Raw genomic sequence first — 27,149 nt, 5'->3', positions numbered from 1 at the left:
AGCAGCATTCAAAGGGTACGAGTGCCCATTTGTGCAAATAACATGAACACGGGGAGGGGAAAACAACACACCAATTTTCCCCACTGCAAAGCAAATCTCACACAATAAGAAACTCATCAGCACAATTAATGAAAGCACAAATTACATATATATAGAAACCAATTATAGGAAATGAAAATCAAAAGATGGTGCATAGTGAAGGGCCCACCCAGAATGGAAGGGGCAGCGATGGAGGAATCTCCATCAAAGCTCCCCACTAACCCATGCACAGCAGTGCAGGAGCTACTGCAATGCACACGGCCACGCAGAGCTCAGCCCCATGCACTGCAACCAGCTTGACTGTTTGGAGGATTAACTTGCAGGAGGAATGGCTGACTGCATCCCAGCAGACCTTTCCCTTATCCTACACACAAGTTGGCAACAGCAAGCTGAAAGAATTGGGTGAAATGAAACCAATGGGTCTTCGAAGTCCTGTCCACTGCAGCTTATGTGGTGGGGCTGGGAGCACTGAGAGGCAGTGCCCCCCTGTTCCAGGGATGTGTCATGCACTCACCTGGCCCCAGTTGCTTCCAGCATCACTCTCAGTGCGCAATGAGCCCTGCAGCCCCATGGGAGCCAGGTGTAATGCAAATGGCACCCAGAACTCAAAGCCCTCCCGATTCCCCAGAGCACAATCTAATACAGAAAGCTTTGCTCATCAAACCCTTAGAAATCACAGTGGTAAGTAAATTAACCTCAGCTATTGTGTTACATGCATTAAAGAGCAGAAAAATGAGCACCGGCTGAAGATAGAGAACATCACAATGACAAAAAAAATACATTATGAAAGTAACTGAAAACAGAAAAAGGACAAAAGTAGCACTTCTGATCCCCCTTAGTCTCCCAGTTTGTAATAACACGGGCTGAATTTCAGGAATAAAGAACAAGATGCTCCTGCACCCCAGAGCTCAGACCCACTGAAGCACTCCTGCAGGAACCCAGTGGGATGCAGCATTGGCAGCATGGGGACTCAGACTCCTTCCATAGGGACCACAACCCAAGCAGCAGCGCACAGCACACAGCTGAGCAGAGGTGTGGAGGAAGGCTGAAGGGAAAATCAGGGGCTCTCTGTCAGTGGCCTCTGCCTCCAAGGGAGATGCTGCTGCACAGCCTCAGGGATACTGGATTTCTTGGGGAGATAAGGAGAGCTGTGGCACACTGGAGCTCTGCACTTGAAAGAATGGAAAGGATTACAGATGCATCAGCCCTTCCTTGGGAGCAATGGAAAGAGCCTGTAATTCAGACAACACCCTCTGCACTGGCTATTGTACAGCTGATGCAAAACACGTGCTAGCTCAGTGCAAGGGCTCCCTCCAGGCTCACCCTGGCCAGCAGCACCATGCCAGGATTAAACAAAACCAGCACCTTAGGGCAAACAGACCACTGCCCACATCCCTTCCAACTGTGCACTGCCATGGTTATCGTGCAAGCCATTCTACATGTGCAGCTCTGAGCACCTCCAGGCTGGCAGGAGCAGCGTGGTGCTGAGCTAACTGCTCCTCCTGTTAGGGCAAAGACAGTTCTCCTGGGTCAGCAAACAAACCCTCTTCCTCCAGGAAGGGGCTGGAGATGCCAACACACCATCAATTATTCATCTCGCTCTTTGAAGAACTGTAAGTTCCTTGTGGAAAATTAATCTGGCTCTAATGAGGTTTGTATTTCTAAGAGTTTAAGCATGTCCCTGTCTCCACTATTCAAACTTGACAGTTTTTCCCAAAGGCTGAATTCCAGTTCCCACCAGACAACATCTTTTTGCCATTACTGAGCAAGAAAGCACAGAGATTACCAATGATTTCCATGAATTTCACATCTCCAGATATCTGCCATTAAGAATAGCAAGCAGGAGGTTGAGGTAACTTCAGCAAGACTTCTTTTTGCCTCCAGTCTTCCAGAGACCTGATGACAGGTCCGAGCAAAGCTGCACACGTGTCGATGGCAAACAGCAGCTGGGGGCAGGCTGGAAAAACAAACAGCCATCCTGCTGCTCAGGTGCTCACAGAGCTGCCACAAATTGCCCTACTGCTGTGTGCAACACAACGGGGTCAAACTTCACCAGAGGGGATGTTAGACTGCAGCACGCTTCGATCCTGATGCCTTCTCTGGAGGGGGTGCCAGGTGATTTTACAGCTTTGTCTGGAAAAGGGCTGCAGGATGAGGCGTTCTGGTGCACAGCTGCCCACCTGGGTGTAAGGACAAATCCTCACTTCCAACCACCAAGCACGGCACAGCTGAGCTGCACACAGCCTTCTGCTCACAAACGATGCACCAGGTGCCAAACAACTCACTGCCCGCATCCTGAGATGCTGCCACGGTGGAAACGCATCTCTGGGTGCAGAACTGCCCTCAGAGCTGCAGCCAAAGCCTCTCCAGCTGTGTCTGTGTGACACACAGCACTGCTTGGAGCAGGGCTGTCCCCGAGCCCCACGCAGGGCCCAGCAGGGAACCCTCATGCCTCCCCATGCTTCCCCCCTTGCAGGAGCCCAACAGCTCCACGTGAGTCGCTTCGATCCCTCAACGCACTTCATCCGTGCAAATGTCAAAATATGTGCTGATGAGGCAGCAATTAGTGGGAGGTTTAATGAAAGGGTAGCACAACCTCTTCCAGAGCAAGCTCCTGATTGCAACAGAGCAACAGCTGTGCAAAGCACTTTGGGGATACTAGGCTCCCTCTGCTCCCAACCCATCCAGCAGCTCTGCACCATGAGCAGGAACCCCTGAGCTGGGACACAACTATCCCTCCCTCCAAGCAGTGAGCACAACCTGGTGAGCACAGTGCTCCCTCTGCAGCAGTTTGGTTCCATGGAATTGCTGCATGAGCAGAGCATGCACGATGCACCAACCACAGGGACACCTACCCCTGCCCCCTTTCCCACCCTGTTCTCAGGGATTCAAGCACAAGCATGTCTTCTCCTTTCTCTCACTGCAAACCAATCCTCACAGCAGCAATCAGAGATGCTCCAGGAGTAATGGTTCATATGGCTGCAAGCAGTGGAACCGACAGTGGAAAGTGCTCAGCTGTCACTGCAGAGGGGAGCGTGCATGCAGGTGAGACACACTGAGCAGCACAGCACCCAGCTCCTGTCCTCGTGCTCTGCTGAAGCACAGTGGGCATCGGTGCTGATGCCACAGCAAAGTGCCCCTCAGCAGAACCAGAAACAACGGGCACCCCCTGATGGCCATACAGGAGCCACATAAAGAGACACTCAGAACGGTTAAAGCTGTGGGAAGCCAGAAAGCAGTGTCCTTTGTTCTTGTGGATGTCACCATCTGAAAGTTTTTCCATTTCAGATCTTCCCTCTCTTGCCCGTGGCAGTGCTTCGCTGTGTCACTGCAACACTCCTCCCTCCTCTCCTCCCTGCTTCACAGCCAAGGATCACTTTGTTCCATATTTAGCCCACACATGTTACTGATCCTCACACTTCTGTGCTCACTTTGTTCCTTCTCAGGGAAAAACACGAGCAATGCAGCACATTGGACAACTTCTAGGAATGGGAAATGGAAGAGAGGCTCTGGGCAGAACCTCAAAGGTTTGGAACACACTGGGGATGCCAACATTGCCACCACTTCTCATTTGCTTTCTCCCAGTCACCCCCACTTCACTCAGACACCTGAGGCAGAAACAGCACAGAAAATCTTACCAGGGAGCAAACACGGAGCAATAGGGTCACACACAGTAACACTGGGTATCTCACTGCAGAAGGGATGGGGCTAAGTGGATCCCTCTGGGTGGAGCCAATCCAGCCCCACAGCATTGCTAACATAAGGAGGGCTTTGTCCCACGGTGCTCCCTCCTCCCTTGGAGCTGTGTGCACAGAGGAAGGAGTTCAAGCTCACACCTCGCTAATTGTTATTTGTGATACACCAGTAACATTTTAATTAATCTCAAGTCTTCAGCATAACAACCACCCTAGGTACAAAGATGAAGCAGAATAAACAGGGCTTGATTAAATACATAATTAATGTTCTACTAAAGCTGGCATATATGAATATTAATTAGTGGGAATATTCTGCGGTTTGGCATCTCCTGTCATTATCAATTTATTCTTTACATTGCCAGCCCCAGCTTTGGAAGGAATTAGCAAAGCTTTTCTTGCCTGCAGAACTCAGCAAATGCAGGAGGCCGGTCCCTACATTCAATTATCTCAACACACACAGCAACTGGCTGCAAGCATTTAGCCTGGAAGGAACGACAGACGTGCTGCCAAGGCTGAAATGTGCTCATCCCTGAGCGGGGCTCAGAGTAAACAAGCCCAGCACTCTGCTGGCAGTTGGAGCAAAAGGCTGCAGAGCAGCGGGCCCTGCTCTGCCCCCCCCCCCCCCAGCCCTCCCTCTGGTTCCCCTCTGGCAAAGTACTGCCAGGCCAGAGGTGAAGGAGAGCAGCTGCTGCCTGGAGCCAAGGTGCAAATCTCACACCTGCAAAGCCACAGTGCTTGCAGCTTGCAAGGTTCCTCCCTCTCCTCTCCTCCATTCTGGTATTTAAGCTCCCAGCCCACACAAGGCCAGAACAGAGCTCCAGCAGTGGCTGCAAGCAGCCCCTTCCACTTGCACCCTTCTTCCTGCCATACCCTGCCCATCCCTCTTTTTGAAGGAATATACCTCAATAAGAACAGGAAAGATGGCAAGCCCTGGGAGCAATACTTGCAACCAACAGCACCCCAGCTTCTGGGGCATCCCAGCTTCTAGAGCATCCCAGCTTTTCAGCTTGCATGGAGCAGCTCAGCCCCGTGCCCTCTCTGCTCCTCCTCCAGCACAGCATTAAGCACGATGTTGTTCCACCACGGGAGTCTGCACTAATTACAGTGTCAGCCTTTCTGCCGGCAGGGATGATAATTGAGGTAGAGCGTTACAGTGTTTTCAAACCTTGTGCCGCAGGCAGGGAGCTCAGCAGAGCCAGGAGTGCCACCAGCAGCGTGGGGACAGCACAGCAGAAGGGCTCTGGGGAGAACCAAGCCCAGCAGCATCCTGCACACTGCCCAGAGACCATGAGCCTGACCTCGCTGTGCTGAGCCCCAACCCATGGGCAGGACACAAAGCAGCAGCAGGCAATGGGCTGGATGCAGAACCCCCTCTGGCACAGCTCCCCGAATATTAAGTTTTAATATTGTGACTCTTAAGATGCAAAAGAATGTCTGAGCTCCTGTAGCTGTCCAAGAGTGTCTTTGTGCTCCTGCTGAAGCACTGAAATGTTGGATTCGCATCTCTGTGGCGACTTGGGGTGTGCAGTCATTAACTCAGTCCTGTGGGTGACGCTTTGTTCACTCCTCTACAAAACTTGCTTTTTGCAATGACAGGGAAAGGAATCCCCCCACCAACACAGCCCGAGGCAGTGAGCTGCTCGCACAGCCCAGCTCCTCACCCCAGGCTCCCTGGCACTTCATTTGCAGAATGCAATCCAATTACTGCTCTCTCAGAGCAAAAGCTTCCTCCTTTCTGTGTGCACACGTGGTTAATTCAAAGCTCCCTGCTCGCCTCCTGCAAGTGCACAGCAGGGCTGGGAGTTTGTAAAGAGACTGTGAGGGCTACAGACAGGAGCAGCCCTGGGCTCACTGCCTGCGGCTATTGCACGAGGTGGCCCTTGCACTGGCAGTAGCTGCTTGGCCATAAGCCCTGTGCTCACACCATGGCTTTCCAAAGGGCACTCACCATCCTCCCCAAGCTTACAGAGCTGGTTATGAAGAAAAGCATATGTTATCCCCCTCACCTTCATACAGGCAACAGCCTGAGAGATGAACAGGGAGCCGGGGAAGAAGAAAGAAAGGGGAAGGAACAGAGGGGAAAGAGAGGAAGAGGAAAGATGGGAGATGAAGTCACAAAAGCAGCTGAGTGTCTTCAGCTGTTAGCAGTTTCTCTCATCTTCCATCATTTCTGGTAGCCTCAAAGCCCAGCTCCTGGAACACCACAGTCCAAGACTCTTGGCCCTGCGGATTTCCATCTATTGGCATGGAAAGCCATAATTGTACTTGTTCCTGCAGAGAAGAATTGCTTTAAAATGCACCTCTTGTTGTACACAAAGCAAAAGAAGAACAACGAGACCAGAATTCCATTGTCTCCACAGTGCCATCTTTCTCAGTCTCCTTTCAGATTTGCAATTTTTTGCCCGTGACAGGCTGGCAACAAAGTGAGGCTGCAAACACTCAAGACACACCAGTGAGCCTGCAGTCCCCCCTCCCTGCATGAGGGTTTTGCTGCCAAAACCTTCCATCAGTTCAGCCCCGTGCAAACAGTGCAATGTGATGAGACAGATCCCACTCGGCAGGTGCCATCTGCAAGCAGCAGTGAAAAGGAAGAAGGGAGAAGAGAAGGCAGGCCCAGAAAATCCTCCTGGGATATGTGCAGCTCAGCATCAGCACCAGGAAGGGTACGGGGATGGACAGAGAGAGAGACAGGTGCATGGCTGGGCAGACAGCTGGGCCTTACCTGGGATGTTGTGGATGGTTATAGCGAGGATCATCAGCAGGATCCGCCTCCAGCTGCTGCTGCTGGCTGTCAGGGCAGCATCTCTGGCCGTGGGGAACACAGGGGCACCATCAGGAAGGGGGCTCCCCGCTCCTCTCCTCCGTTGATAGGGCTCCCCATTCTCAGCCTTGTCTGAGGGGACAGAAGGACAGAGCTGGGTCAGCAGGGTGGGACATGAAGTGGACATCTCCCACCTTCCTTTGCAGAAGGAGAACGAAGAGAAAAGGAAAAACACCCAGCAAGGTTGGACACTGCCATCTGTGAATGTCTCCGGAGGTGCTGGGCTCCCAGAGCTCTGCTCCCAGCTCTACTCAAACACAGGCACCTAAACCCAAGCCCCAGTGAGGGCTATGTAGGGAGGAATGAGCACTGGGCAGTGCTGTAACAAAGCTTGTGCACAACAAGGCCAGAATCAAAGCCTTCCAGCTGCTTTGGCTTGGCACTTAGCAGAAGTGATAAAACAAATGTCATCAGCATTTCTAAAATATAACTTCTGGGGTCTGAACAAAGCAGCTTTGCTTTGGCACCTCCTCTGCTTGTAAATGCGCTTTTCTCATCTCCCTTCTGGCTCTTTATCATGCACTATTAGCTTTGGAATTGCAGGGGTAAGGAGGAAGCAGCCCAAAGTGCAATAGAACCACACCTGTAATGGGGCTGCAGTCCCACAGAGCACAGAAGCACACGGGGGCTATTTATGGGAATAAACAGAGCAGACACAGCTTCTGCAGAAGCACAGAGGGCAATTTGGATGTGTGATTCGAACAGCAAAATGACTCTCATGCAAATTATCTGTGCATTAGCAGAAGGAAAGCCAGCAGCATCCCCACCATGGAGACAACCTAAGCATCACTCCCTACTCACATGTAGCAGTAGGATACACTGGGGGGAAATTGTGGATGGCTTCCAAGCGTGGTGGGGAATAAAGAGATAACAGCAGTGGCTGATGAGCAGAGCTTGGGGCAGGGACACACCACTGCAACACACAACAGCACCCAGAGCTCCAAACAGGGCACAGGGCAGAGAACAACACAACAGCAAAGGCTAAATAAAGACTTGTCTGGAAGAGCCTCAAAAGCAAATTGGAGCAGTGCTAAGAGTGGGGTCGGGGGGTGGGGTTGGGGGGTGGCTTTCAGAGAATAGCTGCTGCAATCAGACAGGCTGCTCACAAGGATGCTGCCAAGACAATTATATGGCAAATAATTATCTGTGCCACATGTGTTACTTTGAATCTTGTTCACAAAAACTCCTCTCTATATTCTACTCAATTTATCATTATTGAATTTCTTCATAAAGCTGCAGGGCAAAGATTCTGCCAAAAGTTTAATTACATATGTGCAGCCTGCTGCATTTTTCATATCCTCTGCAGCCAGCCCTTGAAAAAGATAAATGGCTTTGAGTATGGCTTAAACTGCTGCAAAACATAAAAGCCAACATCCCCTTATCAGCACGTGAAACAGCTTCTTATTTTTTATTATTTCTTAATGAAAGCTGCTTGCATTAGCCAGAGCTCAGCTCTGTGGCACTTGCAAGTGCACACAAACAGATGAATACACTTTTTGCAATCTGCACTCAAAAAACTCTTTACTACACGACTTCAGCTCCTGAATTACTGTCAAACCCTATGAAGGCAACAGAGCTTTTTACGACTGCTTAAGAGCCCTCCCCACTCAGGGCTGGTTTTGGCAATGCCTTCATCCTACAGCAGCACCCAATGCTCTGTCCAAGGTCCTGCTGAAGTGTCCATAAAATGCAGGGCTGGGCTGGGCTGGGCTGGGCTGGGCTGGGATGGGATGGCATGGGATGGGATGGCATGGGATGGCCCACAGCACTCAGTGGCTCCCTGACAGAATTCTGCCCAATCTTTTCCCCATCAAATCCTTTCAACAAAACCATCTGCCCTGCCAGGAAGCAATTTTATTGCCAGTGTCCGGAGCAGGGGAAATCACTGCACAGCACAGCACATCCATCATGGGGCAATGCAGAGGTTCTGCCTTCAGCCACACTTGCATGAGACAAATTAGCAGCCTCAGTGTAACTACTGATAAACATTTGTCAGCTCCCATCCCCAACCTGTGGGAGAAGGGAAGGAGAGAAAGTGGCAAGCATGAAGAACAATACTTATCAAATATGTGATTAAATGCCATGCACAGGGTGTTGATAAAAGCTGTTTTGTGTCAGTGTGCACAGTGAATACTCTTGTTTCAGAAGCCTTCAAGGTGGACATGCACCCATCCTGCCCCACACCACACACTGCTGGCACTCAGTCTTTTGAACAAGATGGAAATGTGCACCAAACACTACCGTGGCTCTACTATAAACACTGGAGATAAGCCAGAGTGCACTGACCCTCATCTGTGGGTGGGGTGGAGAGAACAATCTGCTAAGGAAAACAGCCACACAAGGAGCTGACATCCCCTCCTGAGGTGCAGAAAGCAACGGCGTGTTCAATTCTCTCCCCTAATGGTTGAGATCAGATTATATGGGAAACACCTAAGATTCCCCAAGCCCCTTATAGAGCATGAATATAGAACATGAGGGCATGCAGCTGGTAACACACACCCAAGCACTGCCCCTTCCAGCCTCCACAAGCCTGAGATGCTCCATTAACCTTAAGTGCTCATAACAAATGCTCCTGTTCAATCCTGTGCCATATGGGCTCCATCACCACTGCTGCCATAAGGAGTTGGTTCAGTGCCCACTCTGCCTGGGAAGCACAGCCCAGGGCAGGAGAAGGGAAGAATTCATCTAAGTGCTGAGCTACAGTGCTCCCAGAGCTGCCCATCAGGTGTCAGCAGCTCGTTAGCAATTAGCAGAGCCAGGCTGAGCCTGGAAACGAAGCCGTGAAGGGTCTGGAGCACCAGACTTATAGGAAGGGCTGAGGGAAGGGGATGGTTCATTCTGGAGAAGAGAGGAGGCTCAGGGGAGACCTTATCTCCTTTCCACAACTCCCTGAAGTTGCTCTAGGTAACAGCAATAGGATGAGGGGTGATGGCTCACATTGCTCCAGGGGAGGTTCAGGTTGGATATGAGGAAACACTTGTTCTCAGAACAAGCGGTGATGCAGTGGCACAGCTGCTCAGGGAGGTGGGGGTGTCACCATCCCTGGAGGTGTTCCAGAAATGTGGGGATGTGGCACTGAGAGATGTGGTCAGTGGGCACAGAGAGGGCGGGCTGAGGTTGGACTTGGAGAGCTTAGAGATCCTTTCCAACCTTAACGATTCTGTGACTCTATCACATCTCAGTGCATCAAATTAGGATGGAGAAGGGATCAGGGATGAGAGCATGCTGTAAAAACAACCCTGTACTCCTCATCTCGTGCAATGCAAAGCACAGCAGCAGGAGCAGCTCTATGGGACCTGCAGAACCTCACAGCAGGACCGAGCCTCACACTACAGCCCGGCAGCACCCGGCACAGCCCTGCCCTTTGCTCCCTGCTTCCCATCCATCTTCCTTCATTCTCTGACCATGAGGAATCCCCAGAAGATAAAGTGTTTCAAAATTAACAGCCGCAGCCCCCGGGAAGCCGAGCCAGACACAGCACCCACGCAGCTCTGCTGCAGCATGCTCAGCTCAGCCTTTCCAGGACAACACCATCAATCTTCCTTCGTCTCTTTTTTTTGTTTTGTTTTGCTGTCCTTTTAAGGCCCTGCTCAGGTGCTGACCACCCCTGGCTGCACAGCCATCACTGTGACAGGTACAGAGCACTCAAGGGAAGGGGGCAGAGCACCCCTTGGCCGTTCCCCCAGTATATTCTGCAGGAATTTCAGGACGCAGAGCAGCAGCAGGTGGGTGCTGGCGAGCACCTGCTCACCATGGCATGCTGCTCTTTAAAACCTCCATAAGAGATTTTAATTACTGTGAGTAATTAAGCACAGCACCTGTGATGGGAGAGGAACTGCAGGGCCCCAAGCTGGTTCTGCTCTGCTCAGAGCCCACAGCGAAATCAGAGGGAATGGAAATTAAAGAGAGCCTTCTCCCATCCCTGTTTCAAGGAAGGAGTCCCCAAACGCAAGGAGAACACAGCTGAGAGGAAGGCTGTGCATGCAACAAAGCTGCTGAACCAGGAGCTCCGCGGAGTGGCCCAATTATGGCCAAATAATGGTGTGTTTAAAAAACACAGCGTATTCAGCACTAACAAAAGCAGCAGTGAGGAGCTCAGGGATCAAACCCACAGAGCAGCAGAGATGAGCACCAGGGGACACCTGTGACACCATTTACATGCTGCATGGCCACAGTCCCAGCCTGCTGGCACAAGCTCAACCCTCTGCTTCCCCCCCCACCAAGTAACAAATTCATTTTCAACGTTTCTGGCAGATAAAAGAGGTCCCTGCATCTGCTGGGGCTTTCAGCAAAGAAGATAAATAGAGAGTGTCATGACTCACTGTCTATTAGGCGCCTTCATTTATCCAAGCGTGCACAGGAGCTCTCATAAAAGGTTGTTTAATTCAGCATGACTGACTGCCACTGGCTCTCAGACACACGGTTATTGCTGGGATCTGTCTGAAGTTTGGAGTCAGGAGGAGGCAGCAGCCATCCCCTACTCCAGAGCACATCAGATGCTGAGCAAATGGGTTCCTGGAGCACAGCTGCCACCACAACCACTGCACAAGTACACCACAGCCTGCAATCAGCCTGGTATTAATAATCAAAAGAGGGAAGGAAGAGCTGGGGGACTCCTGGATCCGGGGCTGCCCTCACACCTTCCCCACTGCACCCTGAGCAATCCCAGCATGGGAGGACACCTGCAGCCCCAGTGCAGCCCTCCCCTGCTTTGCAAGTGCCACCTCCATCCTTGCAGTCCTGTTGCCAGCACAAGAATTTCTCACCCCTCCCTGTAATCCATCATCGAGGATGGGTGAAACTGGATGAAATCACTGCTCCAGCCCTCAGCACCTTCCTTTACCTACAGCAGCTGACAAGTCGCACACCGTGGGTATGGAACAAATGGGTCTTGGTGCTGCTCCCCTTTATCTTCCCTTATTTTCTATAATGTCCCTCCTGCTGCAGGTGATGCTCTGAGCAATGCCCACTCTGGGAAAGGATCCCATTGTCCCAGGGAGCTGCTGCTGCGCTCAGGGGTGCGCTTGAGGATGGGAAAATGAATGCAAGATGCAGCTGTTAATTCAGACAAAGTAGCACTTGAGAAAGGCAATAAAAAGGGGTAGAAACAGCACAGCTTGCCCAATTTTGCACCAGGCAAGCCAAGCCTAGTGATGACAATGGTGACACAGCCCCAGCCCAGCACACAACAGCACCTGCAGTAACACTGAGGCCAAGGCATCACTCACCCCTCAGGATGACACAGGTGACACTGCCACAGAGAAAGAGGACAGGTGCCCAAAGCTCACCTCCCAGTGACTGCAGCATTTAAAGATTAATTTCTTGGACAAGAGCAGCGGCACAATGTTAAATGTAATTACATGCACCAGGTCCTTTTAAGCAAACTAATTCCTGTGAACTTCCAAGAGCTCTTCAAAGAGTTCCCAGGAGATAAAGCATACACTGAATCATTTGATGCTGAAATTTACACATCCAAGATAACTCAATCACTTCATTTCAGAGTGCTCTGCTGCATTCGGATCTCCGATCCCTGGCAGGGAACAGTGCCTGATCTTAGCGGGATGGGATGCACTGGATTCCTGAAGTAAGGGAAAAAATAAATCAATCTCTTCAGTTGCTTATAAGGAAACAGAGCTCTCACTGGGACACAGGAGGGGACCAGCAGCAGTGGTGCCACCCACAGGGTCACCACGGTGCCCCGGATGCTCAGTATCACATCCCTATGGCTGTCATTGTGCCACAGAGGCCTTAAGCAGGGCTCCATCCATCTGCTCTTTGTGCAGACTTCTTTGCAGCACTCCCAAGACGCCAGCCTACAGCCAGCCCAGAGGAGCTGCTCCATTCTTCTCCATTATTTCCCTAATTTCAGCCTCACATGCCCTCATTCAAAGTCTTTTAGACTTCTTGTTTTTATCCCAGGAGGACCTTGCGGCTTCAGCTACAGAAGTTCTCTCTGCAAATTAATTAAATTTGTTAGAAAATAGAAATCAATGAATAAATGCATGAGGGAGCAGAGGTCCAAACAGCCACAGGAGCTGCACCGTGGGGCCGTGCATTGCACAGAGGATGACCACGGGCACCAACTCCTGCAAGAATACCCACTGCTAACAAAACATTACAAGCCGGGTCGGTTGGACGCCTCACTGCGCTCTCACAAAGCTCCCAGAAAACAAAGAGCAGCTTGAAAAATTCACTCTACGTATCCTACAGATTTCATTCCCCACAGCAGAGCAGGGGCAGCACTGCGTATCAGCACACAAGAAATAAATGAGAACGGGGCACGGGGACAGCCCCCTCTGCAAGCTAGAAAGAGCTGAAAGAGCCTAGAAAGCATTTTAATTATTCCTTTATGATCCAAGCTCGGCTCGTGGGTGCCATCAGCACCCGTATTTTGCTTGCAGGGAACAACCACACTGCAGCACACAGATCCCCCTGCTAACAAAGAGGAGCCGCCCGTCGGTGGTGAAATAAAGAAATAAGCAGTGTTTCAACCTGCACGGAATTGCAGATTCGGTGTGACTGGACGACTTGAAGGCAGCTTGCACCATCTGCTGCTGCAGACCTGCCTCAGCCCTGTGGACACCCCGTGGGATGCAGCACGTGCGGGGTGGGAGCAGCAGTGCCGGGGGCGAGGAGCGTGCTGCATGCGTGCAGACAGATGGCAGCGAGCGTGCTGCAGCACCGGGACTCGACAGGGAAATTAGGGCTCCGAAAATAGAGACTTGAGTTCAGCTTGGAAGAAAATGTGATAAGAAACCACCACCTAGCCTTAAGAAAAGGGAAAAATCATCATCATCGTGTGTGCTTTCAGCCATCGATAAGAACAGCTAGATATTCTTTTCTTTTTGTCCCATTTTGTAGGGCAAAAGCTGAGATGACCCAGCAGAGGGGGGTGCAGGGATCCCAGGGGGCTCACATCCTGCACCTCTCAGCAGCACTGCACAGCTTGGCTCCAGCTCCGTGCACTGGGGCTGCTCCAGCCCCACCAGCCTCCTGCTCCCATGGCCAACTGAAAAAGATAAAATACATGAATTAAAGAGAAAAAGCCCCTTTTGTCCTCTGCTCATACCCTGCAGCTGTTCTGCGTGATGAAGATAAAATCAGGGTGCAACCTCCAAAGGGAGAGGCTGAGCACAAGACTGGTGCACGGGCATGAGGTAACCCCAGCACCCTCCAAACAGCTCTGGGGTGGGTCAGGGGTGTGAGGTTGCAGCAGGGCTACAGTGGGGAAGCTCTGCTGGCAGAGCTCTCTTGGCACAGCACCAGCAGGAGCTCACTCTGCAGACACCAGGAAATCAAAATGAAATGAAGCCACTGATAAGTCTGCTGATGGCACCAAGGACAGCCGTGCACTCAGTGTTAGGCATGCAATGCAAAACCCAGAGCTGTCACAGCACAGCCATCATCACAGACTTCTCCAAAAGCATTATTCAGGCACTTGAATCCTTCAAAAGTACACAGAGCACATCTCTAAACTGTCCAAGCAGCTGGAGAAGCCGCTGGTGATGGCACCCCTGCAGCCAGAGCTGCTGACAGCACAGCACGGGCACAAAAACCTCCCCATGCCCAGAGAGATGGGGGGAAGCAGCCCTGTCCCACAGCCACAGAGGCTTTTTGGAAGCAAAACCTCCCCTTGCACTTCAGTTGTTAAACCTCCATCTAATATATCATGCAATTCTTGCATGCCTTATGTAGTAATTAATATTTAAGTAGAGAGTGCATGAAAATAGATACAGACGAGTTAAAAATTAAGTTCCTTTGCAGGCTCTGTGAGCTCTCTCTTTTTTTTTTTTTTTAATCCAGGGCTACAAGCTGAAGGCAAAGCATCATGCTGCATGCTTGTGTTCTGCACACACCAGGTGTTACATCAGCAGATGCAGCTGTACACTCCAGATCCCACTGCCTGCACAGCTCCAGCACCTCCACCCCAACCCCCCTTTGCTCATCGTCTCCCAGGTTCCATGTACACCTGCAGCAGTGGTCAAAATGCATTTCGTGGCTCCACCCCAGAGAGAAGGAAATCACTGTTCCCATCCCAGTGGGCACACCAACTCATTCAAGCGTTTTCGTTGGTGTTTTAAGAGCTCCTCTTAAGGCTGCCCACCAGACCCAGGCCCTGACCCCAGCAAAGCTCCAGTCCCACCAGTTCCAGGAGCAATAGTGCTGTGAGTGCAGCACTTGTCAGTGCCATCGATGCTCAGAGCTGGGGAAGCTTCCTGAGGCAGTGGAAAGAAAGCATGGATTTTAGTGCAGAGGCATGTTCATCATCCTGTGCCATATACCACAGAGCAGGCTGCATGGGGAGGGCCTGGACAGCAACCACCACCCCAGGCCACCATGGACAGACGTAGGAACGTGCTGGAATTGAAATCAGATGGGAAATAATCAGAGCCACAGATCACACAAGGACTCCCACCAACAGGAAAAAGAAGTGAGCTGCTGTCAGAAGGAATACAGCTTCCCCAGCCCCCTGGCCTTCCCCACCCCCAGAGAATCACTGCAGGAGGTTGCACTTGCTCAGAGCTGGTGTAAAGCAAAGCAAAAGCAGAAGACCCCCAGCACCCAACGACAATTAAGAATCCCAAAGCAGCACGGGGCTGTGTAAGCAGAGCCCTTCGTGGTCACTCTGCAATGTGAGCAGGGCACCAACACGTGTGTGGTAACAGACATGCTAGATATGCTGTGTGTTAATATATATTTACATGATATACATATATTTACACACACACACATATATGGGGCAGGAGACTGTTCCCCTCACTCCAGCTTGGGACTGCCCAAATCTCTGCCCCATCACTTCTTGCTCCCCCAGAGCATCCTCAGGGTGAACCACAATTATGCCTGTCCCCACTCAACTGAAGAGCCATCTCAAGAAAATAAATGAATTACTGTGTTTATTGAATGAAGCCAAAAGAAAAAAAAAACACAAAACAAAACCCGACACAACAACATCCGTTCCAGAAGTAATAATGCTGATTGCCAGTTCAGCTCAATTTAATAAACCTTGAGATTTAAGGGTTTCTTGAAGGCAACTGCAGTGGAATGGTTCCCCTGTGCTATCCCCTGCAACCCATAATGGGTTGAGGAAAGATCCCAGCCCTCTGCACAGCTTCCAAAGCTCAGGGCAGCCCTGCCCTGCTGCCTAACACAGCTTTAGAGCTGTCCCCAAGGGATGCTCCTGTAGGACCAAGGACAACTGCAGAGCCCACCTTGCACAGGTCTCCCCCCCTGCGTGCAGGAGCCATCAGAGCTGCCTCAATTGAAGGGCTAAGGGTGGAACCGAGGCTGAACAACCTATCTGATACAGAAGCAGAGTTAAAAAACTGAGTGAAAAGAGGTAACAGATTGCCGGGCGTAGCCAGGAAATTAAAGCTCCTTGCTAATATTGCACAGAGTTAACGAGACTCAATTTGGGAAATGACTTCTCTGATTAAGGGCCATAAGCACTGCAGAAAGCATCTCGGCAGCCTCCACGCCTGCTGACAGCGCTGACATCCGAGCGTGTCCTGACAGCATGTCACTCAGCAGCCCTCAATAAGCCCCACAGGTGAACAGATTGTGCTGACACAAAGTGAGCGTGGAGCAGAGCAAAGGGCTCTGCAGGTGGGTGTGCAGGCTGCAGTGCCCAGGAGCCCACCCAGCATACCTGGCTCGCTAGCTTTGCTTTGGAGTTAAGGGACGGCTGCACACAGCAAACAAGAGAGCAGAAAGCCACGTCCCATGCTGTTAAATCTGTGCCTGTGTTGACACAGGCAGGTAAGAGGCTCACAGGAAAAGCCACTTCAAAGACAACAGCCTCTCCTCCCTCCGGTGGCACCTGTCCCCTCCCTGCCATGCACACAGCACAGGATGCACGAGGCATCTCTGCACCATCCATAGGATTCCTGAAAAGCACAAACCCCAAAGCCTAGCAGGGGGCTGAAACCTCCCAGCAGGGGTTGGAACAAGATCAGCCTTCAGGTCCCCCCCAACCCAAACCATTCTACGATTCAAAGGCAATTCTGTGCTGTCCTCCTCCACCTGCACCACATCCCTGGGAACGCCCAAGGAGAACCAAGCATCACCAGCAACAAGGGCTGATGGAAACAACCCTGCGTTTCCAAAAGGGGAATGGCAGCGATGGAAATGACGCAGCTCTGAGAGCTGAACAGACGAAGATGGAGAAGCCAGAAGCAAAGCTGAGCCCTTCTGGCCACGTTCCACGTGGGAGAACACTGAAGGAACGAAGGACGTGTTACCAAGAAGTCCCGGAAGGCAGAGCTGGCAAGGAGCAGTGCCAGGAGCACATGGCACACACAGATGTCCCCTCCAAGGGCTGTGCAGCACACAGCTCTCCTCCCTGGGAGCAGTAAGACAAGCATAGGGCTGCGGGGAGCAGCAGCCACCAGCTGGGGCACAGGCACAAGGACTCTGCCCCAAGACCCAAGTGTCACTGCAAGCCACAGCTGTCCCTGGAGGTCACAGGCTGATGCTGGCTCAGGGATGGGGCTGAGAGCAGTTGGAAACTCGACAGATTCACACCTGGAGATATTTAGTGCAGACCTGGAAGAGCATGGGGGGGCCAGGGGCAGGACTGGGTCCACAGAAATATTCCCAAACACTTTTCTCCTGCCAAGGTGCACTGAAACACAACGAGATGCTCACACTGTGCCAAGGGCAAAGGAGAACAAACTACCCTGCCACGTCTAGACTCAGAAATTCAGGTTCTGACCAGAACAGGGGTACAAGGCTCCATCTGAAGGCAGCTTTTTATCAGCTGCTGAGGGATTACATGCTCTGATTTTTTATGTTTATTTTTCTGAAGCTCTGTGTATATAAATTCACACTTAGTCATGGCCATAAAACCCACCGCCAGCACCCAGCTTGACAAGGATGGTCAATAACCATTTGAAATGCTCAAGAAAGGGGCATTAGAATGTTTTTAAATCAATACAGCCATAGCCAGAGGCGTTCATCATCACGGCTGGCTATTAAAATTCAAAATGAATTGATGCCTTTGGAGTGTGGCAGTTCTCTGGGCCAAGCATGGTGTGAGCGTGTCAACACTATTACAAATGCAATGGGACTGACAAAAAGCAGTAAGCATCCCATTCTGCAGAGGGATCTGTGTGTTGAGTTCATTGTAATGGCTTAATGAACCCTCCCAACACACACATGGGGCACTGGCTGGATATTACTGCCATGAATCACCACAGGTCGCACGGCTGCAGAGGCACTGTGCAGCACTGCTGCTCACAGCCCTGCTGCTGCTCAGGGAGTGAGGACAGGGGGTGCAGCCCTGCAGTGGGCACAGGACACCCCCATGGAGGAGTTTTCCCTCTTGACTGCTGGAGTCCGTAGGGCTGGGACCCGTTTTATTCTTGTTTCCACCAAACTCCTGCTGGAATGCTGTTCCTGAGAGCCACACAGAGCTTCCAAGCCTCAGATTTTTTAAATACTTCTCTATATCCCAAATAAGAGAACGGAGTCTCCCCCACCAGCTACAGAGGCCAGCCCTAAAGACACTGAATCAGAGAATAACTGAGGTTGGAAAAGAAAAATTCTCCAAGTCCAACCCCAACCCATCCCACCATGCCCATATCCACATCCATCAATGCCACATCCCCACGGCTGGAACACCTCTGACAGTGACATCCCCACATCCCTGGGCAGCTGCACAGTGCCTGACCACCCTTTTGGAGAAGAAATTGTTCCTAATACCCAACGTGAACCTCTTCTGACGCAATATAGGGCCATTCCTTCTCATCGCATCTCTGTCACCTGGCAGCAGAGGCTGACCCCAACCCCACCACAACCTCCATGCAGGGAGCTGTGGAGAGCTCTTCCCTGAGCCTCCTCTTCTCCAGAATGAACCATCCCGTTCTCTCAGCTGTACCCACAGGGCTTGTGCTGCAGCTGCTCTGCCCCAGGCTGGTCAGGATGCGCTGTGACCAAAGTACAGGACCTGGCACTTGGTCTCACTGTAGCTCATACTACTGGCCTCAACCCATTGACCCAACCTATCCAGATCCCTCTGTGGGGCTTTTCCCACCCTTAGGCAGATCAACATTTCCTCCCATCTTAGTGTCAGAAATACTGAGGGCGCACTCAGTCCCCTCCATCCAGGTCATCAGTGAAGATATTAAGACATTAAACAGGGCCAGCTCCAACGCAGAGCCCTGGGGAACAGCAAGGGAGGAGAAATCCCAGTAACTCCAGCTGTCCCAGTGAGCACAGCACACACCAGCCCCAGTCCCAGGAGAAACGTGGCTGGCTGCAGGGACACAACCAGGTGACAGAGGCAAGCAATACACATGCTGTGCCTGATGTACAAAGCCAACGCTCCACCCTGCCCTATTCTCTTTTTAATTGCTCTCTAAGGGGTTTGGGGCCCTCTTTCATCTCTGCAGCTCCTTTCCTTCCTTTCATCAGAGGTTTATTACATCATTACAGGATTTTAACTGCCCTCATGCTGATGAAAGCGGCGCTGCACGAACGAGGTCTGATTCCTCTCCGCACAGTCTGCAGCAGCAACTCTGATACACAACAATTGCCTTTGAAGGGGAAAAAAACGAAGCAGAGAGGGACAGAATGACCCTCAGAAAAGAAGCAGAGAATTAGAGAGACTCTGATGAGCCACGGTCTCGGGGGCTGGCACTGGCAGTGCAGCTGGTTTGCTGCAGCAGCTCAAATTTAAGCAAAAAAAGGGATACAGTTTTCATCTAACAAGATTTGTCTACAACGTCCCCAAGTCCCGTGGCTCATATAAGTAACACATTTAATGAAATTTCATTTCGTAAGCACGCTATTTCACACACCACTACTTATCTCCAACTGCTCTTCCCATGCGGATTCGCCCACTGAACTGTGCAAGAATGCCACAGTGCCATTTCCTACACTCTGCCCTTCCGAGCCACTGACACAAAGCATGGTGCCCCTCCACAGCAGTGACATCCACGTACTGGACACAGAACCTCAGCTGCGATGCCACAGTAGGAACATTAGAGCAGGAATGAAGGAGGCTGCTTGGGAACGTCACCGCTCAGTGGTCAGGTGAAGGGCTCTGCACCAGGACACAGGGAAGGGAAGGATCAGCACGCCTCGCCAGCTGAGTGAGTCAGGGCTCAGGTTGCAGGGTGCCATGCCCTATGTAAATCCTTTCTGAGAAGTGCCCAAGAACACCACGCACATGGCTGTGATGGAAGGGGTCAGACCCGGACTTCCCATCTTGCAGAAGGGAGCACAGCCTGCTGTGATCTGCTGGAAGTATTCCCATGCTTTGGAAACCTGTTGGCCTATGGAGCTGGGATGGCTGCAGGGTGAGGGCAGAATCCTGAAGGGCTTTGCCCGTGCAGAGCAAAGTCAAAAAACCTCCTCGTCTTTATCACAACCTGATCCTAGGGAGGGAGAGAAACAGCTTACTGCCATTTCTCATCCAGAGTAAGCAAAGACAAGGCTGGATGTGTAGTAACTGAAGCCCAGAGATTATCTCACTCACCAAACACTGAGCCTAGACACATATTTCTCTGCAATTCACACTGATCTGCCTACACTCCATTTCACAGCAGCATGCAGACACGCACGTCCCACTTCGTGCACACAGGACAAACCCCCTACCAACTCCCATAAGATCTCATTTGGAGCCACATCAACACATGCAACACCTCCAGGGCAGCCCCCATCCTATGGACCCCCCCCCCCAGCAGTCAGCAGCTGGACAGGGAGGAACTGGGGCCAGGAATGCCCAGCCCCACGTCCACAGAGCCCATCCTGGTGGGACTGTGCTTCTGTGGTTGTCTTTGCTGGCTGTAGAATGTGAAGAACAACACAGCGTTGTGCTCTGGGATTTTCTGTTGTTGTTTTCACAGCTTTAGTGATTTTCAAGCACATAAATATGAAGTAAGGGTCAATGATTCAACAGCAATTAAGGCTGAAATGTTGCAGCTAGTACCCATTAGACATCAAAAATACCCATTATGTTTCCAAAGTGTTCCCAAGAGCCCAGCCAAGCAGAACTTGGGGAGAGCTGCCTCCTCCGAAGGCTCCAAGTACCTCATGAGCACACTGAGCAGGCGAAAAAACAGCAAGAAACAAACAGAAAATTTAACACGTTGGAGATTCTCAATGCTGTTCCCCCAGAGAGAGAAAAACCACGGAGCCTGATGGAAATTTTCAGTTCTCAAAACCATTTGCACTATTGTTTGCAACAACGACAGGAGATGAAAATGTTCAACTGCAGTGGTTTAGGTTCGCTGGGCTGGCTGCTTTCTCCTCTTTCCCTGGGATGGAGTTTCCACTCCCAACCCCAGCACCCACAGCCCGCTGTGCCCAGTGCAGGGCTCCCCTCCCTCCCTCCCAGTGAGAAATGCAAGCTGGCATTTCAAATCCTGAAGAATCCATAGATATGAAACATGCAATTAAGCAATGTGGTTAAATAACAGAGCCTGGTGAAGGAGGATAGCTTTGCTCTTTGCAAAAAGGATCGTTTCTTCATCTCAGCCTGCTCCCAATTACAGGCAACTAAAACAGCATTTTACACCACCTCCAACCTAGAAAAAGCAGAGGGGCTATAGGATTAATTCCCTAAATTACATTCTCTTTGCCTAAAGAAAGGCTGCAGGGCAGCAGAACAGCGAGATGGGCTGCGCAGAGGATTTACACAGGGCAAGGCACCCCCGCCCCACACACACACACACACACCACGGACATTGGAAACCTGGCGAGCTTCCACCGCTCTGAACCGGGAGTTCCTTCTTTGAAAGCTCTCTAAAGGGAAAGAGCTGCCAAGGAGACACTTCACTCCTCACTTTGGCAGCTGAAATCCTATTAGCCTCCAAAAACGAGGAGTGACAGCACGACTATCAGTTCTCATCTGTAATTAGGGAGGGCAGCGAGGGTCAGCAGAGCAGGAACCTCCGCGTGGCACTGAGTGCCAAGGGCAGGGCAGGCTCGCTGTGCCCACGCTCAGAGTAAACTTCTCTCCGGCCTGAACTGATGATTTCATTTCCCCAGTGAATTAGATATCTAATTATCAATAATTCATAGCCACAGGCAGACGTGCAAGTGGTTTTGAGAACTGAAGTAGAAACAGAAAGGATTCTTGGAATGAAAGCCCGCACACAGACAGACCCAGAGAGGGAAGAGGAGGTGCACTTTGCACGCTCGTGTCAAAACCAAGTCAGTGTCAATCACATACATTACAGCCTGGGTGCCAGCTTAAGAAGGGCATTCCCAAATGCTCTGTGGGTGGTATATGACAGGATGCTTGCCTGGATGGAGCCCAGCTCTACCTATCCGGATGGACAGCTCGCTCCCGTGGTCCGACCAGCAGACAGGATCCTGCTCACACTTCTCCTTCACCACTCGTGGCTCGCAGCTCAAGGCAAACACCGTGGAAGGCGGTCCACTGAAACCCTGCAATGCAAGAGGCAATTTTAGGCTTTTCCCACATCTTCCCATTGGCCTGTTCCCAGCTCCATCCTCAGGGACTGCTCCAGCATCTGTGTGGCTGAGAATGCTTGGGTGACAATGAGCTCATCCGTGCCTGGAGGATGGTGCCCCAGTCCTGCTGGCCCCAACAAAAGGTTGGCACCGGGTCCCGTTTCTTCAGCATGCACTGGGTTTGTATGGGAAACAGTATGCTCCAAACTAAACCAATTTCCTTGACATTTAAGTGAGATGTCACGTTCACAAGCACCTGGTGTTATTTCCAGAGCCAGAGGACCCTGGTGAGGCTCCAGACTCAGCTGGAGTACATCCCTATAGTGTTTGTAATCTCCAAATAACAGCATGAGATGGCCAAAACCAACACATCCAGCTATGTGCAAAGCCTGCAGGGAGCTGAGCACACAGGGAAGAGGGACCCCAAGCCCTGCCAACCTGGGCAAGGCTCACACAAACCTGCTGTGATCAAGGACGTGCCAGAGCATCGGCCAAAGGAATCCTAGCAGCCCTGCTTGTGCTCTGGGACATGTGGCACTGAGCTCTGCCCCCAGGCTGCTCAGCCCACCCCCCCCCAGAGCCCCATGGTTCCCAGCCAGCAGCAGTGGCACGCACAGGGATGGATGTCACAAGGCAGGAGCACGGGCTCAGCTCTGGGCTGGTGGCAGCAGAAGGAAGGGACGTGCACTGAACAGCCCGCAGCAGTAACGGGAACCTCACTGGGTAAGGTCATTTTAAACAAAAATAAAGGTTAAAGATGAATAACTCAGTCGTCTCTTCTCCCATCATTTGCATAATACTGTCTGACCTGGGCTATTAATGCTAATCACACACTTGCTGCCAGCTTTCTCTTGCAGTTTAATCAGGGTGCATTCACCTCCTCTAACCCAGCACCTGCACGCAGCACCAGGGTAGGGTTAGCTGCTGCTCTGCTTGAGCAGGAACAATTTCTCCTCCAAAAGAGCAGCTGGGGGATACCATTCCTGGAAGTGCTCCAGAACTATGGGGACGTGGCACTGAGGGACATGGTCAGTGACACAGTGGGATGTTGGGCTTGGGATCTTGCTAACTGTATTGAATCCATGACAACAGAAGTAATGTGCAGCAACCCCTGGATTTGTGCTGAGACACACAGCTCAGCTTCAGCACCATGGCACACGATGGGGAGAAGCCAAGAATGGAATTTCTCAGGCTTCCCTGGCCACACACAGAGCTACCAAAGAGAAACCACCATCCAAACAACTGCAGCTCAAGTTAAAGAGGCTCCACCAGCACAGTCCTCCTGAGGTCAGACCACTTGCCCCCGAGCTTGCAGTGCTGCACAGCAGCATCCCACAGCTATTCACTGCACAGCCAATGATGATCAACACGGCACCTGCAGCTCTGCTTCCACGCAAGCAGAGACAAACTTGGAGGTATTTCAGATGCTTCTTGTAAGGTCAGGTCACCTCCCTGCTGGCAGCACAAACACACAACTCCATCAATTGGAAAAAATACGAGTGACCTTCAGGAAAGCACACCGTCCTTCCAACTGCGAGCGCTCTGACTCATTTCAGTCCGGTCCCTGCGTGAGTCCCTTAATTGGAATGTGTCAGTGGGTTAAAAAAGCATTAGAAAGAGAAGAGGGAAGTCAACCCACATTAATTAGCTTGTGCTACTAATTAGCATTAACTGAAATAACCACGGGGGCTGATTATTTCCAAAAGCCCAAATGCAACAGAAGACAGGCACAGGAAGACCCGCAGAGCTGGGAGGAAACTATTCTGGGCACAGGAGTCCCCACAGCCCTCGCTTCTGATTGCAGAGCTGCAGCAGAAAAGTCGTTAGGATTTCATGGCCCATTGTGTTCAAAGGAAACATGCATCCTTGCAGGCAGCAGAGAACAGTCGATTTCCACCTCTATGCACAGTGCACAGCCAAGGAGGTGCCTCAGAGCACGCTGGGCAGCAGGCACTGCCAGCAGAAGCTCATGCCCTGCTATAGGGAAGTTCCATTTAGGCCACGAAACTCTCACCTGCAGCAGCCACAGTGTGGGGAAGGAGCCCAGCAGCAGCATCCCCAATGCCACAGATGGGCAGACAGCCCCCCCCAGCCCCACTGCATGGGGGGGGCATCTTCCCCATGTCCTTCCAGGGCAAAGGGATCAGCACAGAGCTGTGCAGTGGCTGAAGGAGAGCTCTCACTGTGCAGCAGGGTCAGGCCCTGGACTGCAGCACTCCAGATGCCCCCATGCTGCAGATCCTCCCCCCTCCACGAGCTGCCAGCAGAACAGCATTTAGCTGCAACGCAACACGAGTGATGCCTTTAAGAAACAACCTGCTCCTTCCCCATGCGACCAATAAGGGAGAACAAATTAATGAAGAAATTGGGATGACAAAACACGATGCTCCAGCTTGGTGGGGAGCAGTCAGTACGGAACCTGAGGGTGCTGCCAACCCATTGCTGTGCTGGCTCCTGCCCAGCTGACGCCTCAGCAGCCCCACAGACACAGATCACCATCCATCAGCCAACGGCAGAAAGCATTGCACAGGGAAACAGAAATAGGATGGGTTTTATGATGCGATTTTAAAACTAAAATAAACGTTTCTAACTTGTCCAGGAGCTAATACAGAGGAAAAAAAAATAAGAGAGGGTAATAAGCGATGTCTTGATGGTGCCCAGAGGCTCTCAGCTTGTGGTTATTAAAGGAGAGAAAGCAGTAAAAGAAAGGGAGAGCACAAGGAGGGGTGGGCAGCAGTGGGGACAGAACAGTGCAGCCCCGAGCCCTGCACAACCACAGCTCCCAGCACAGCCACACCATCCCGTGTTAATGAAGAGAAAGCCAAATTTGTTATCATATGCAAGCTTATGGGTCTTCAAGTGTTTCAGGGACATCTTGCATTTTAATTTGGAGACTGCTAATAACAGACCAGCAATAACAGGCAGTACCAACGGAAAGGTACTTCAAAGCCAGTTCTTCTCAGGCTTGCTAATGAGAGCCGGGTCAGCTCTGCTCACAGTGAGACAGAGAGGTGTCTCAGGAATTCTTCCACCTCCTCTAGAGGTCAACTGGCTCAGGTTTCATAAAGCCTGACCAGAGCTGGTGCAACCAGAGGCAATCGGAGCCATGCACAGAGAGCTACCAGCCATGCTCCCAGGACAGCATGAACCATGCTAGAAAAGATGACGTGGAAAATATAAATGCATGGGATGCACAGCATGAGCTGGCATGGTCCTGGTGGACACACAAAGATCGTGGGCTCTACAAACACAGCCCAAACCCTAATCCCAACAGATAGCTCCCAACTAGACCCTTGCTCCCCATCCCAGCAGAATCACAGGATCATTAAGGTTGGAAAAGACCTCCAAGATGTCCAAGCCCAACCCCAGCCCCAACCCATCCCACCATGCCCATCGCTGTGACCCTCAGTGCCACATCCCCACAGTTCTGGAACACCCCCAGGGATGGTGACCACACCTCTGTCCCACAGCTCACCCAGAGAGCTCAGCCCATCACCCCCAGCCCCACAGCCTGCACTGAGCTCACCCCAACACACCCCAGGGCTGGGACAGCCAGTGGGGGGAGGGGTCCCAGGACTCCCCGTGCCCACACTGAGGATCTCCCATCTGCCTCCTGCCACACTGCATCCTCCCACGGCCACACAGCCTGTAGCTATGGCAGCAGGAATGGGGAACAGAAGGTTCGTCCCTGGATACAAAGAAGAAATCAGCATTTGTTCATCAGGTTTGCTCCAACAGCGTCTTGCAAGAAGACAACAGCAAGCTGGAAGGGCTCTCCTGCCTGTCCTGTCGTTATGTGACAGCAGAACTTCCCCCCAAGAACTAGGAACAAGGAAGGTTAAGTGAATATTAAGGAAGCCTGGTACCAGTTTAGCTGTAACCAATATAATCCTATTGCATTTTGTTCACTGCTAATTATCAGCTGCTTTGATAACTCCTAACTCTTCCGAATTGCAAACAGCAGCTCTAACCACGGCTCCCATAAACAAATCCTCCTCTCATATTTCCCAGAGGATGGGGACAGTCCCACAGGATGACCCAGAGCACCCCAGCCAGGTGTCCCATGAAGGCACACGAGATGGTAAGACAGATAATCTTGGTCCAAGCCAAATATAATGTTTTTCTCATCCGTGCATTTGGGGCTTCGCCTTTCCAGGAGGGAGCACTGCAGGAATGTTGCTGGCACCCACCCTGGGAACGCCATTCCCAAGCCCCCGAGGAGGCCCAGGGGGTTTGTTACACAACATGATGTTTTGTCAAGAGCAATATTTAATGCGGCAAAGGGGAAGGAAGTTTTTGTAACCTCTGCCATTCCAAAAAAAAACCAAAACCCTAAGCATGCAAATATAGCTTTGAATTTTTTTCTGAAAATTGCAGCTGGAAACAATTCGTTAAGCAAACAAGACCGCTTCGGCAAAAGGAGAAGACAGATTGATGTCACCAACCTCCTTCCCCAAGGAGGCTTGGAGGGACGTTGAACCCAACCAGCCCACGGCTTAGTGATGGTCTCAGAAGCCCCACATCCCCCCTGGAAGGCGCTGCTGCTGAGCGAGGGCAGCAGGGCTGTTGGGGCGGCCGCATCCAGAAGCACGCAGCAGGAACACAGCCACCCAGCCATCCTCAAGCTCTTCCAGCTGCAAAGAGCTGGAGGAATTCCCCCCAGGGACGGCTCTGCCCCATTGCCACCACTTGGCACGTCAGCACCAGCCGAGGTTTTAATTGTGAGCCATAAGCCTTTAAGCTGCCAACAGGATTAACCAAAGCTCTCACTCCTGGTGCTCACCAAAGCCTAACAGGGAGCAGCTATGCATCCCGGCCCTCTCTTTACCTCCTCCTCACCTCACGTATTTGTTACGTGGCAGCAGGTATTTTTGCAGCCTTTTTGCAACAGTAAGCAGAAAAGCAAAGGGAACTTCAAGGAACAGCTCGTTTTCACACCGTACGCTTCTCAGGAGTGATTTGCTATCAGCACAGATGGAATTGATGGGGAAGAAGGGAAGAGCAGGCCCAGGAAGGCATGGCAGAGCACTGCTCCTCACACACAGCCCCTTCCCCTGCAGCAGTGCACCTGAGCATCATCCCAGTACGGAGCCTGCAGCAAACTCACTGCCCAGCTCAAGGTTCTGCTCCTTTTTCGTTCTCCCAAGGGAGATGCAAGCTGCCTGGGGCGTCTG

The 27,149-nt window shown here is 51.5% G+C and overlaps 2 protein-coding genes across 2 annotated transcripts in view; one reads left to right on the top strand and one right to left on the bottom strand.

Annotated features, from left to right (window-relative positions):
• The window catches only part of SLC39A11 (solute carrier family 39 member 11), a 57,128-nt gene that overhangs the window by 14,589 nt on the left and 15,390 nt on the right, over positions 1-27,149 (bottom strand). Inside the window, exons 5-6 of the mRNA XM_065735381.1 lie at positions 21,825-21,948; positions 6,457-6,627 (exon numbers count right to left, since the gene is read on the bottom strand). Of these exons, the coding sequence (XP_065591453.1) occupies positions 6,457-6,627; positions 21,825-21,948 (295 nt within the window). The remainder of the gene's footprint in view (positions 1-6,456; positions 6,628-21,824; positions 21,949-27,149) is intronic.
• RPL38 (ribosomal protein L38) overlaps positions 25,080-27,149 on the top strand; it is a 149,910-nt gene continuing 147,840 nt past the window's right edge. Inside the window, exon 1 of the mRNA XM_065735390.1 lies at positions 25,080-25,085. Within this exon, the coding sequence (XP_065591462.1) occupies positions 25,082-25,085 (4 nt within the window). The 5' untranslated portion in view covers positions 25,080-25,081. The remainder of the gene's footprint in view (positions 25,086-27,149) is intronic.

The sequence above is a fragment of the Cyrtonyx montezumae genome, unplaced genomic scaffold, assembly GCF_038088225.1.
Source record: "Cyrtonyx montezumae isolate F1298 unplaced genomic scaffold, pur_monq_1.0 scaffold_19, whole genome shotgun sequence".
Taxonomy (NCBI): Eukaryota; Metazoa; Chordata; class Aves; order Galliformes; family Odontophoridae; genus Cyrtonyx; species Cyrtonyx montezumae.
The sequence above is the reverse complement of the archived record's forward strand: the minus strand, read 5'-3'. Positions and strand labels throughout refer to the sequence as shown.